At 60.8% G+C, this 13,145-nt stretch overlaps 1 protein-coding gene across 1 annotated transcript; it reads left to right on the forward strand.

The window, feature by feature from the left end:
- The first annotated feature begins 143 nt into the window (after positions 1-143).
- PELP1 (proline, glutamate and leucine rich protein 1) lies at positions 144-11,811 on the forward strand. Its single transcript, XM_072977326.2, has 18 exons — positions 144-420; positions 665-729; positions 1,024-1,129; positions 1,338-1,487; positions 1,649-1,720; positions 1,816-1,875; positions 2,343-2,493; positions 2,964-3,093; positions 3,201-3,288; positions 3,868-3,956; positions 4,049-4,165; positions 6,013-6,163; positions 6,279-6,420; positions 7,103-7,158; positions 7,869-8,075; positions 8,380-9,258; positions 9,617-10,444; positions 11,464-11,811. Exons 1-18 carry the CDS (start codon positions 181-183, stop codon positions 11,554-11,556), a joined length of 3,624 nt encoding a protein of 1,207 aa, XP_072833427.2. The 5' UTR covers positions 144-180; the 3' UTR covers positions 11,557-11,811.
- The last annotated feature ends 1,334 nt before the right edge of the window (positions 11,812-13,145 follow it).

Here is a 13,145-nt window from a genome sequence, read left to right on the forward strand (position 1 = left end):
CCTTTGCCCGGCCGCGCGCGCCCCCTGCCGGGCGTTGGCGAGAGCGCCGCCGAGCGGCCGCGGAGTGGGGCCTCCTCCCTTCCCGGCGTGCCTTGCGCGGAGGGGGCGGCCCCTCCCGCCCGGCTCGGCCCGGGTCTGCGCAGGCGCAGTGGCGGCGGCGGGAGGGGGCGTAGCGGAGCCATGGCGGCGGCGGCGGCGGCGGCGGCGGCCTCTTCGTCGTCGTCCTCGGGCGGGGCGCTGCTCTCGCCGCCGCTGTGCCCCGGGGGAGGCGCCCTGGGGGAGCGGCTGGCGCTGGAGACCCTGGCCGGGCTGCTGCGGGGCCACGCCGGGAGCCCCCTGGCCGCCCCCCGGGGCCTGGCCGGCCTCGTGCGGTGCGCCCGAGAGAGCGGCGGCGGCGGCGGCGGCGGGAAGGAGGCGCAGGTCGGGACCGGAGGGGGACGGGGAGGAGGAGGAGGAGGAGGAGGAGCCCTGGGGAGAAGGCCTCGCCGCCCGCACACCCCCCCCCGCGAGCAGCGCCAGGGCATGGGCAGAGCGCCCGGGGGGGGGAGGAGGAGGAGGAGGAGGAGGCGCCCCCTTCCAGGCGGGGGGGGGGAAGCCGGATCGGGTCCCCTTTCTCACCCCCCCACCCCCCACCCCCGACTTCTTTCTCTTTCTCTCTTTGCAGGCGTCGCCCACTTTGGGGGGCCTGGTGAGCATCAGCAACGTCCGCCTGGGCTCCCTCAAGACCCGGTGAGTGGTGTTCACACACACACACGCCCCCCCCGACGCCCCTCCTGCCTCAACACCCTCCCCCCCATATACACCCCCCCCCAACAGAGGCGTTGGCCGCTTCTTTCCCCTTTCTGGGGCCAGCTGGCCTGGGCAAGAGATGGGCTGCAAAGGGGCCTCTGGGGCTTCTCAGCCATGGGGGTGGGTGGGCGTGGAGTAGGGCCTGGGGGCTCAGGAGGGAGCCTGGCCCTCTTTCCCCCCCCCCTACAAACCTTTCTCTCTGTGCCGCCCCCCCCCCCCGCACCCACCCCGTAGGTTTGAGGGCCTTTGCCTCCTCTCCCTGCTGGTGACCGAGAGCAGCACCGAGACCTTCAGCCAGAACTGCCTGAGCTGGTTAAGGAGCCTCCAGCACCTCATCCAGGTGAGTGGGACAGGGGGGGTGGGGTGGGGGAGGGGGTTTGGGGGGCAGCAGGCACAGGTTTGCCCCACCCCCAGCTCCATTGGGGGGGGAGGTACATTTTCACAGTGGGGTGTGTGTGATCCAGTTGTGTGGTTCCGCCTTGAGGGTCACTTTCAAGCCACCTCTTTGCTCATCCGGCCTCTTCCTTCCACCCCCAACCCCCCCCCAGTCCCAGGACCCTCCCCCCACCATGCAGCTGGCTGTCCTCATCCTGCGGGACCTGCTGGGTTACTCCTGCCAGCTGCCCGAACTGGCCCGGGAGATCAGCACCAACCACATTCCCGGACTCCTCACCTCTTTGCTGGCTCTCAAGCCCGAGGTGAGACTCCCTCTCCCCTGCCTGACCCCCGTGCTCCTCTTTGGGGACCCTTTGGGAGGGTGTGAGGGGGGGCAGCATCTTCTCTGTCCTCCCTCGCTCCCAAAGAGTCTGTTCTGGCTGCTCACCTCTGTCTCTACCCCACCCCCTTTCACTCCACACAGTGCCAACTTTCTGCCCTGGAAGGAAGCAAGGCGTGCATGATGTTTTATCCCCGGGCGTGTGGCTCCTTGCGAGTAAGTGCTCTGGGCTTGGACTCTGGGCTATGAGTACGTATATCTGTTGGCTCCCGGATTCTCGCCCACCTCCCCCTCTTCCTCTCTCACTGCAGGGCAGGCTGGCTGCCTACTTCTTGGCCTGTCTGGAGGCAGAGACCCCCCAGCTGCAACAGGTAAGGCCCACTCCTTGGGCAGAAATGGGGTTATGTTTATATGGGGAGGAGGTTTTTTTTAGGGGTGTTGTAACTTTTTATACCTCATGATCTGGTAACTTATTTCTCATTTTTTCCTCCATTATTGCACTTAGTAGTTGGGGTTTATTTTGTTTAAGGAGTTGTAGGATTCCTTGACTAATGGCACGCCCCACCCTCAGGACTGACCTTCTTGCCTGGCTGCACACAGGGCACCAAGAGGCATCCTTTGTCCTCGTGAGAGAGGAATAGGCAAGGGAGAGAGGCCGGCTCGGCTGTTCTTGCTCCTCTCTCCCAAAAAACAGAAACAAAACAGACCCCGTCTGCTTCAGCCAGTGAGGCATGCTGGCTGGCTTGCTAGCGCATCAGGCTCCATGCTGTGAGATTTTGTGCCTGTGGGGCAGGCGTGGGGCTTGTCTGTGACCCCTTTTTCTTCATCCCCCTCCCAGCTGGCCTGCGAGTGCTATGCCCTCCTCCCCTCGCTGGGTGCCGGGTTCACCCAAGGGCTCAAGTACAAGGAGTGCTGGGAGCACCAGGCCCACTGCCTCTTGGCCACGCTGCACAGCCTGCTGGGGACGCTCTACGAGGGGGCCGAGACAGGTACGTGGGGTGGCTGGTGGGGAGGGGCGGGGACCCCTCAGATGGAAGGGTGCCTTCCGGCAAGCCAAGGGAGGCATGGGGCTCGTGGCAGGGAGGGGGTCCAACAGGCTGAGAGACACAGAGGTTTCCTGGGCTCCCTGCCAGCCTCCAGGGCCACGGAAGCCGTTCAGGTGCAATGCTCAGTTGCCCCAGTGGGCCACCTCCATCAGGGCAGGGGCTCAAGAGCAGGTCTCTCTTCCGTTCATGCTCCTCTGTATCCGGAACATGGAGCTGCGATGCTTCCAGCGTTGGAGGTGAGGACAGAGAGTCCCAAGGGTCAGCAGCTACTGGGAGCTCACCTGCCTCCGCGTTTCTCGGTTGTCGAGGCCACGTCTCCTCGTTTTCTTTGCCCCTTCTTAAGCAGGAAGCAAGACAAAGCGCAAGGGGACAGAGCTAATTATTCCTCCCCCTAACGCTTCCGTTGCTTCCAGATCCCCTGCATTACGAAGGGCCTGGCATGGAGATCCTCCTGCCGGCACCGGAAGACGGGGAGAGCAGCTTCCTCCTTCAGCTGAAACATCGTTTCTCGGCCTTGATGAAATGTCTCTGCAAGATGCTAAGGTTGAGACCCTCTCCCCCCGGGGGGCTTTCTGCTCCCCTCCCCCCTTGTGCGCCATGTTGGGTGAGCCTCGTCATCCCCAAATGTGCTCCCTTCCTTCCTGTCACAGCGATGAGTTCGTGGCTCCGGTGACCGTCCCGGTTCAAGATGTGCTGGACCTCGTCTGCCGGAGCCTTGACATCTCGGCCAAGAGCATTGTGAGTAGCAGAAGGAGGCACCCTCGGGGGTGGGGGTTGGGGTTGGCGCTGGCCTCCTCCACAGGGGTGGCTGCGGGTGGGGAAGACGCTGCTGGGTAGAAGGCAGCGGACACAAGCCGACGCGCTCTCCAGGTGGGCGCCAGTCACTGCTCCTGTCGGACGGCTGCTCTCCTCTGAGCCCCGCAGTCGCTGGCGGCCGGCGGCTTTGTCTGCTTCTCAAAGGTGGGGTGTGTGATGCCTGTGCTGAGGTGAGAGAGGGAGCGCTCAGCTCTTTGCTCTTTGTCCATCCCACCCACCCTGCCCTGCAGACAGCTACGGCATGCTGTCACAAAAGCCCCAAGGGCGTCACTAGAGGGTCAATTAAGAAAATTAACACTAAGCAATTAAGAAAACCACACTTAGCAATAAGACGGCTGGTCTGGCTTTTAGAAAGGAAAGGTGACCTGAGGCGGAGTGATGGGTTCAGGGTTGCCGGAAGGGGAGGGTCTTTGGCCGGTGTCCAGCTGTCAGCCAGAAGAGGCCTCCGTGGGGGTGGCCGCCTTTCCCTGACTGACCTTTCAGCTGCCCCCCCCTCCCCAGAGCTGGTTCGGTGACGGGCCTCTGCGGATGCTGCTGCTGCCTGCCATCCATCTGGAGAGCCTGGACCTCCTTGCTGCTCTCCTCTTGGCGTAAGTGTGGGGATGGGTGGGTGGGTGGGGGGTCCTGCAGGGTGGGATCAGCCCTCCTCCCTGGTAACACACATCTCTCCCTCCCTTTGCAGATGTGGCCCACGTCTGGTGAGGTTTGGGGGCACCCTCTGCCGCCTGTTTCCTCAGGTCTTGACTATGTGGAGCTCCAGCCGAGACCTCTTCCCGCCCGGGCAGGAGCGCCCGTACAGGTTGGTGCTGTGCCTGTGCACGCTTGGTGAGCCTCTTAAGCACCTCCTCATTACCCTCGGGAGAAGAAGCCTTGTCCTGGCCTCTGAAATGGTTTCCAGTGGGCGCGGCCTTGACTGGGTGGCCGTCTCGCCCGTGGTCTGTCTGCTCCTCAGATGGAGTCAGCTCACGGGCCACCCCCTCTTGTCTGCTCTGCCTGTCCCTCAAAATCTTCTTACTTCATTTGGAGGGGCTTCTCCAGGGGGGAGCCTGAAGCCAGAAGCTCAGTAATGCCAGGAAGAAGCAAAGGTGCTTGTGTGGTTCGAAAGAGGTTTACTGGTCTTCAAGGGCCTACACGGATCGGGGGTTCCCAACCTTGGGTCACCCTGGTGTTCTTGGACAGCAGCTGGTGGTGAATTGCAGCCCAAGAACACGTGGGTTACTTAAGGCTGGGAGCCAGTGCTGTAGGACGAGCAAAGCCAAAGCAAGCTAGTGAGGACCTTCAAGGCCTGCCTTCCTGTCTGGACTCAAGTTCCCTGGGGGGAGGGGGGGCACAATGAAAAGTCCTGCACAAAGAGCAGTACTACAAGCAAGAAGAACCTGGGAATCGTTGTAGGTCACAAGCGGAATATGAACCAACGTTGCAACGTGGTTACAAAAAAAGGTCAATATTTTTTTAGGATGCATTCAAAGAAGTATAGTCTCCAAATCCGGCAAGGTGCTCGTCGCCCTCTATTCGATACTGGTTAGGCCTCATCTTGGCTCCTATGTTCAATTCTGGATACCCCACTTCAAGAAGGATGCTGTCCAATTGGAACAAGTTCATAGGAGGGCAACAAGGGGACTGGAAACCAAGCCCTAGGAGAACAGATAGAAAGAACTCGATATATTTAGCCTTGAGAAAAGAAGACTGAAGGGAGATACAGTAGTTTGTTTATTGCCTTATTGAATGATAAATGTTTATTGTATGTTTTTATCATTGTAAGTATATTGTGGTTGTATTTTAATTGTTTTTGGCTACTGGAATGCATTCTGGTGTAGCGCTCAATATAAGTTGTTGTTGTTATTATTATTATTATTATTATTATTATTAGGTAGGATAGTGCTCTTTGAATACTTGAAAGGTAACCTTACTGAGGAGGGGCAGGATCTATTCACTGCCATCTCATAGTGCAGAACAGCTAAAAATGGACTCCTAACTGTTAGAGCAGTGTGACAGTGAAACCAGTTATCTCAGGAAGAGCTGAGGGTTCCAACCCTGGAGGCCTTGAAGAGGAACTTGGGCAACCACCTGTCCGATCTGCTTTGCTCTGGATTCCTGCCTTGAGCAGGGGGTTGGACTGGATGGCCTTATGGGGCCCCTTCCCACTCCATGACTGTATAACGCCTCCCCCCCCCCGGCCGGGTGACAGCAGAGGCAGGGGTGCCGTCTGCTCCCTTGGGGAGCTTTGAGGAACGGACAGGGATGGGGAACGATAGTCGCCCTCACCTTGGGAGGCCAAGTAGGGCCAGGTTCCCCGTGAGCCCGGTCATCTCGGTGTCATCGCGGTGAGACCCGCTGCTCTCAGGGCGGTGATTCCGTCGGGTGTCCCTTGTTGTCGTGGCTTCTGGTGGGAGGGCCCCTGTGTTGCTCCTTCAGAGAAACAGTCCCCGAAGTGCTCCCTTTGGGGCCTTCTGTGGTGGGTCGGGTAGCGTTTGTGTGCGTGGGTGTGTGTATGTTGGGTGACGGCAGGGGAGTCTCTTTCCAGATCAGATGTTGGGAAAGAGGCCTGAATGGAGGCAGGTCGCAGGCAGGCACAAACCTGAGAGCTGCTCCCGTCTGTCTGTCTGTCCGTCTGTCTATCCCTCCCTCCCTCCCTCCCTTCGCCAGTGCCATCCGGACGCGGCTTTACCAGGTCCTGGATCTGTGGATTCAAGTTGCTGGGGCGGCGTCCGGCATCCTGCAGGGGCCCGGGACCCAGACCGAAGCCCTGCTGGGCCACCTGATCAGCGACATCAGCCCCCCCAGTGACACACTCAAGGTGAGGCCCCTTTCCCCCTCCCCTCCACTGCACGCTTTTCAGGATTGCTGTTCCCCTGTGGAGGGGGCCCTGGTGAACAATCACCCGTCCGCCCCCCCCCCCTTTTCTCCTGCAGATCCGTGAAGGCTGCTCTGGCTCCGAGGGGAAGCCCAGTGCCCCCAAGAAGCCCAGGCTGTCGGATGTGGGGGGCTCGGGCTCCCTCTCCCACAAGCACGACCCTCGAGCCAACAGCAGTGTGTGCCTGGCTGCCTTGCAAGGTGAGATGGCGCGGGAGGCTTTCCTCCGGGTGAGCCTTGGGCTGGGATGACGAGGCCGCTGGAGCGCTGAGCGCTCGGCCCAGCACCCTCTTCTGCGCAGGGAGGGTGGAATGTTGGGCTTGGCGGTGCCTGGAGGGAGGAGGGCCGGGCAGGTGGGGGGCCCTTGCCCCCTCCGCCCTGAGGGCATCCCTTGCCACACTGGGTGTAGTAGGACGGATTGGGCGAGGAGGGGAATCACAGACACACACACGTGTGTGTGTGTGTGTGTGTGTGTTTGTTTGTTTGTTCCTAGACGCCGGGGCCACGAGCCAGCGGCTGGCAGAGGGGTGGGGGATATCCGAGCATAAAACTGTACTTCCTGGGTCGCTTGGAAGGGACAACGTGCTCCTGTAACAGGCTAAAGACCCACAAAGGCCCCTCTGTGTGGGATGACAATCAGGGTGTGCTGTCGGAGGGGGGAGAGGTAGCAATTTCACACACGTGTGTGTGTGTGTGCCTGTCCCCGTCCTGTAGTACTACCTTCCCTTCCCTGCCCTTCTGGTTCCAGAGGGTTTCAGTCAAAAATATATAGGAGGGGAGGGGGAGAGGATGTAAGTCTTTGAAGTCTCCCCCCATAACCAGGTGCTCTTGTGTGTGTGTGTGTGTGTGTGTGTGTGTGTGTGTGTCCGGCTGCCCCCTCTAGGTCTGAGCCGTGCTGTGCTCCTCACAGGCAGCCTGATCAAGGAACAAACCCACAAGGTGAGCAGACCTGTATATTCCCTCCCCCCCACTTGGGTGAGTATAGGTAGGACAGAAACAGGTTTGGGGTGCTGGGGAGGGGGCTCCCCCTAATGTAGAGGGAGGCTTGAAAGCTAACGCAGCACCCCAAAAACTGGGCCCAGTGGTTGAATCCTGAAACAAGGTAGTGGTGGGTGTTGGAAGAGTGCAGGAGTGGGAAGGGCCCAGCTTCAAGAGGCATGCGCTCTGCGAGAGGCACCCCCCTTCCCCGGGCCCCCTCCCAGGCCCAATGCTCTTGGGTTCTCTCGTGCTCTATCCTGCTTTGGGGGCGACAAGCCTTTCCTTTCCTATTCTTTGGGGAAAGGCGGTGGGGTGGAGGAGGGAGGACCACACCGTTCTCTGCCGAGGGCGAGGCAGGGGTGGGTGGAGAGCAGCCTGAGGGATGAGCAGCCAGACCTCTCTCCGCAGGATGAGCCCTGTGGCCCTGGGCTGAGCGGGCACAGCGTGGCCTGGGAGGCCCTTGCGCACAGCGCGGAACCCGTGCCACGTGGCCGGCCCCCTGCTTTCCCCTTGCGGCGCTTCGTGAGCTCAGGGGGCCTGTAGGAGAAATGCTGGAGCCCCCTGCCCACCCGGTGGGCTGCGCTCCCCTCTGGCTGCCAGTGGGGGCTCCTCTAAGGGCTCACCCCCCTCCCCTTCTGATCCACCCTTGTGGGATTCCGTCTCACCCTCAGAGGCTGCAAGAACTGGCCGTCCTCCTGCTGGTCCGCCTGAGCCAGGCCGAGCCCCACCCGGGGTCTCCCTACGCCAGCGCCGACTGCCGCCGGGAGCTGTACCGCCTGCTGCTGGCCTTGGTGTTGGCGCCCTCCCCGTCGTGCCCCCCGCCTCTACACTGTGCCCTGCGCCTGCTCAGCCAAGGGCGCCTGGATCTCAACCTCCAGGTGAGGAGTCGTCCTCTTCTTCTTCTGGCGGGGGAGGGGCCCTGCTTCGCCGCTGCGTTCTCCTCCCATTTTAGCCCCCCCCCCCGCCACCGCCACTGAGGTTGGGACCCCACAGAGGAGGGCTGGAGACATCCCGCTCGTCCCCCTTTGGGTTCTCCAGATTCCTGCTGTCCTAGGATCCCAGAATCAGGGAGTGGGAAAAGGGCCTCCGAGGCCATCCAGTCCAGCCCCTTGCTCGGTTCAGGAACGCAAACCAGAGAATTCTTGAAAGGGTTTTTTTTTTCCCCCCCCCCCTTCCGGGCAGGTCTCCTCCTTTTGCGCAGAGGCTCTGGTGGTCTGCAGCGCCCTCCTCCACCCCCGGGTGCCCTCTCTGCAGCTGCCGCTGGCCGGTCCCCAGGCTCCCCCGCCGGGCTCCTCCGAGAGCTCTCCGGCGGGGGCGGCGACGGCCTCCCCCTTCCGCCCGGCGCCCCCGCTGCCCTTCCCGGCTGTGCGGCTCCCTCCCCCTGCCTCTCCCTCGGCGGCCCCCTCGATGGCCGCCTCGGCCACCTCCCTGGGCCTGCCTCTGCCGGGGCTGGCCTCTGCCCAGCTGCCCCCACGGCTGAACCCGGAGGAGCCCACCCTGCCTCCTTCGCCGGGCACGGCCGAGGCGGTGGCGCTGGCGGCGGGGGCCAAGCTGCGCCGCTCCGTCTTCATCCACTACGACAAGGAGGAGGAAGAGGACGTGGAGATCTCCCTGGAGAGCGACTCGGACGACAGCGTGGTCATTGTGCCCAAGGGGCTGCTGGGCAAGGGCGGCGCCTTGGGCACCAGCGGCCCTGTGGCGACGACAGCCGCCCCCGCTGCCCCTCCCGCCCCCCTCCCGCCCCCTCCCGCCCTCTCTGCTGCGCCCTCCTCTCCTCCTCCTCCTCCTCCACCACCACCGCCCCCGTCAGAGGAGGCGCCCCCGGAGGCAGTGGTCCCTCTCCCTCTGGGACCCCCGCCCCTGGCCCCTCCCCCGGCAGCCGTGGCGTTGCCCTCTTCCCCGGCTCCAGAGGCCAGCGATGCTGCGCTCCCGGCCTTGATGGAGGAAGACCCCACCGTCATCAACATCAACAGCAGCGAGGAGGAGGAGGAGGAGGAAGACGAGGAGGACGAGGAGGAGGAGGACTTCCCAGAGGATGAGGAGTACTTTGATGAGGAGGAGGTAAGTGGGTGGGTGCCTCGGCGCCCTGCAGGCGGGGCCCCGTGGGCTCTTTGCACCCTCCACTCCAGCAGCCACGAGGAGGACGGCTGCTGTCCATTGCTTCGACCCGGCTGGGCGCTCTCTCTGGCTCCCATCAAAGATAGCCTATGGCTCTCTCTGGCTCCCCGGCTCACTTGTATGTTGCTCAGACAGACTTTTGGTGGAGGGAGGGGAGAAGAGGCCACAGGCTGGCTCTGTGTGTGTATGTGTGTGTGTGTGTGTGAGAAAGAGAGAGACTGGGTGGGGACTGGTCTGTTTTGTTCCCAGAGAGGGTGGGCAGGTGAGAAGCTTGCCGGTCCTCTTGTCCTTTGCTGATCAGGAGGAAGAGTTTGACGAAGAGGAGGGAGAGTTTGAGGAGGAGCTGGACGAGGAGGAAATGGAGGAGCTGGACGAGGAAGAGGAGGATGACTTCGATGAGGAGGAGGAGGGCATCACGGAGGAGGAGGAGGAGGAGGAGGAAGAGGAGGAGGAGGGCCTGACCGAGGAAGAGGAGGGCCTGCCACCCACACTGCCCCACCGGAATGAGGAGGAACCCCCTGAGCTGCTTCCGGTGAAAGAGGAGCCCCCCAAGCTGCTGGAGGAGGAAGAGCTTGACGAGGAGGAGGAGGAAGAAGAGGAGGGGGCTGGGCTGCACATGGAGGTGGAAGAGGAAGCCTTCCACCCGGTCCAGGAAGAGGAGGAAGAGGTGGAGGAAGAGGAGAACTGCGTGGAAGGGGGCCGGACTGCAGTGGAAGTGGTGCTGCTGAAGGCCGAAGGGCCCCCCTTGCCGCCTGTGGTTCAAGAGCTGCAGCTCCCCAGTGCTCTCTCCCTCCTGCCCCCTCCCAGGCAGGAGGCCCCCTCCCCACCCCCTGCTCCCCTAGAGGAAGAGGAGAGGCTCCCAATGGAGCAGCTGGGCCCTGCGGACACAGAAGCCTCAACGAAGACAGCCACCGCCACCACCACCGCAGCAGCCGCAGCAGCAGATCCTCAGGAGCGGAGGGAGGAGGAGGAGGAGGAGGAGGAGACCGGCGAGATTCTGGTGTGTGCCGGAGGCAGCAGAGACACCGGCGTGGAGGCTGGCCTTGTGCGCGGGGAGTCTGAGAAGCAGCCCCCGCCGCCCCTGGCAGATGAAGTGGTGGAGGTGAAGGAGGAGGAGGAGGAGGAGGAGGTGAGCACGAGGGGGTCCGGAGAGTCGGGGGGGGGGGCTCCACCGTGTGCTGGGCTGCGTTGCCCAGACCAGGCTGGCTGCAGCCGAAGGGCCGTTGTGTCTCCTGGCCAGAGAGAGAGAGAGAGAGACCGACGAGTTCCGTGCCTGTTGGATTCTTGGTCTACTAAGGTTTCCCGGGCAGGTGGCCGGGCGGCTCTGCTCCAGCAAAGCCCACAAAGAGTCTCCTGGCCGTTGAAGGGGGGGGGGGAGAGCAAGGCTTTGGTGCACTTCAGACGCCAGCCCTCGTGGCCGCCTCCCAAGGGCCATGGGCTGGTTTTTGTACAGTGCATCAACACGGCTACCTGCCCAGAAGCGTACTAGCCCAAGGGGGCCCTGGGGGTCCTGAGCCTTTGCTGCAGGTCCCTCCTAGCCGTGGGTGATTTGCTTTCTTACTTCTTTGTTCGGCTTCTGGAGCTCCCTTCTGGCGACAAGGCCACTCTGGGCAGTTTACACTCAATTGTGGGCGACCACTCCCAAGGTCCAGCTGTTCCCCCCCCCACGCCCCCCCCCCCCACGCTCAGCGGTGGAGGTTTCCTTCTCCTCCTGTTTAGGAGGGACTGCCCTTCCAGCACATGGCCGGCCAAGCTGCTCTTGGGAAGAAATCGCTTTGGGCAGTGTTTCTCTTGTCTTCGCAGGGTTTATATTTTATTTTTTTGAGGGAGGGGTGGCTTTTCCAGCCAAGGAGTAGCCAAGAGACCCCCATGGCGAGCCCGTTCTCCTGTTCTAGCCAAAATGGCCCAGCGCCTTCCTTGGTCTGAGTCACATTTAGGGAGGCTTTGCCCAAGCGTTGTTAGTGCCCCTTTGAAGGGGGGAGGGCACTGGTTTGCTCAAATGCAATTCCCTGAGAAGAATAAAGCACCTCTAGGGCTGGGGATGGGTGGGCAGGGGGGGCTAAGGGGGCTGCTCCTTGGGGAGGGGAGGGGGGACGGTTGGAGCACCAGAAACGACAGGCCACGATGACCGCCTTTCCTCTTCAACAGTCATTGGCTGTGGACGAGACAGAGGCCATGTTGGCTGACTTTGTGGACTGCCCGCCGGACGACGAGAAGGCCCCGCCCGGCCCCTCTTCCTGAGGGAGCCTCCCTCCAGAGGTGGCTTGTGAAACAGAGGAGACTGTTGTGGAGCTGGGATCCGGGGGGAGGTGCGACGAAGACGAGGGCTTGGGACTTGATCCCAGGCCAGGCCCGGGCAGCCCCTCTCCCTGCTTCCAAAGCATCGCTGCCCTTCCTGGACTGGACTTCAGAGGCTCTTTGCCCATTTATTGTGGGTGGGATTTTTGTTTGTTTTTTTACTCTTATGAAAAGGATCAATAAATGTTGTTGTTTTGATTGTGTTGAGTTTGGTTGGAGCAGCTAAGGGGGAGAAATAATAAGAGGAAGCCTCTTTGACTAACCTCTTCTCCCCCCCCCCCAGCCTTTTCCATGCAGGTCACCTTTCTCAGGTGGGTGGTGGTGGGGGCAGCTGAGATGGGGAGGGGAAAGGGGAACGTCTGCCTGGCCATTGGCTTTCAAGGTGCTGCCTGAAGGCAAAGGAATTGTGTGCGACTGAGGCTGGGGTCATCTCCCCCCCCCCCCCCAAGCAGATACTTCTGCCTCCTGATCTTTTTTTTGGCAGGGTGTTCTGAAGTTGTCATCCAAGAAGGGACATTTCCCAGCGCAGAGAGAAGTGCCCCGGGAGGTTGGGGCTGTGTGGATTTGAACCCCTCACTCAGCTCAGGGTCGGGGGAGGGTGGTGGCAAAGGAAGCAAGCAGTAATGAATTCCCCCCCCCCTTGGGACTTGTGCCACTGCCACTTCTCCCCTCTCCACTGGGATGAAGGGCTTCTCCTTCTCTCTCAAGGCGAACACCAAACATCCCTAAAGAAATTCCACCAGGACGTCAGTCACGTCCCCCTGAAGAAGACCAGGCTCCCCCTGGAACAGTCTACACAAGAGGTGCATTTTCTAGGTACCAGTGGAAAACTGTGCAAAATGGACATCTTAGTGCCACGCTGTACCAAAAACCCATTGATTGATCCACCTACTTGTAAGCCACCATGGGACCAGTGGCCATGATCTTAGTTTTTTTTATGTTGAGCTTCAGACCGTTTTTGGCGCTCTCCTCTTTCACCCTCATTATGAGGTTCCTTAATTCCTCCTCACTTTCTGCCAGCAGAGTGGTATCATCTGCATATCGGAGGTTGTTGATATTTCTTCCGGCAATCTTAGTTCCGTTTTGGGATTCCTGCAGTCCAGCCTTCCGCATGATGTATTCTGCATATAAATTAAATAAGCAGGGAGACAATATACCGCCTTGTCGTACTCCTTTCCCAATTTTGAACCAATCAGTTGTTCCATATCCAGTTCTAACTGTTGCTTCCTGTCCCACGTATAGGTTTCTCAGGAGATAGATACGGTGGTCAGGCACTCCCATTTCTTTAAGAACTTGCCATAGTTTGCTGTGGTCGACACAAAGGCTTTTGTGTCATCAATGAAGCAGAAGTAGATGTTTTTCTGGAACTCTCTGGCTTTCTCCATAATCCAGCGCATGTTAGCAATTTGGTCTCTACTTCCTCTGCACCTTCAAAATCCAGCTTGTACTTCTGGGAGTTCTCAGTCCACATACTGCTGAAGCCTACCTTGGAGGATTTTGAGCATAACCTTGCTAGTGTGTGAAATGATACC

Source organism: Pogona vitticeps, chromosome 6, assembly GCF_051106095.1.
Source record: "Pogona vitticeps strain Pit_001003342236 chromosome 6, PviZW2.1, whole genome shotgun sequence".
NCBI classification, from domain to species: Eukaryota; Metazoa; Chordata; class Lepidosauria; order Squamata; family Agamidae; genus Pogona; species Pogona vitticeps.

Bases quoted from the DNA above. Each gene is read 5' to 3' on its own strand.
- PELP1 (XM_072977326.2), top strand. From the start codon at position 181: ATGGCGGCGGCGGCGGCGGCGGCGGCGGCCTCTTCGTCGTCGTCCTCG. The intron at 1,876-2,342 runs GTAAGGCCCACT...TCCCCCTCCCAG, and splicing joins AGACCCCCCAGCTGCAACAG to CTGGCCTGCGAGTGCTATGC. The intron at 3,957-4,048 runs GTAAGTGTGGGG...CTCCCTTTGCAG, and splicing joins CTTGCTGCTCTCCTCTTGGC to ATGTGGCCCACGTCTGGTGA.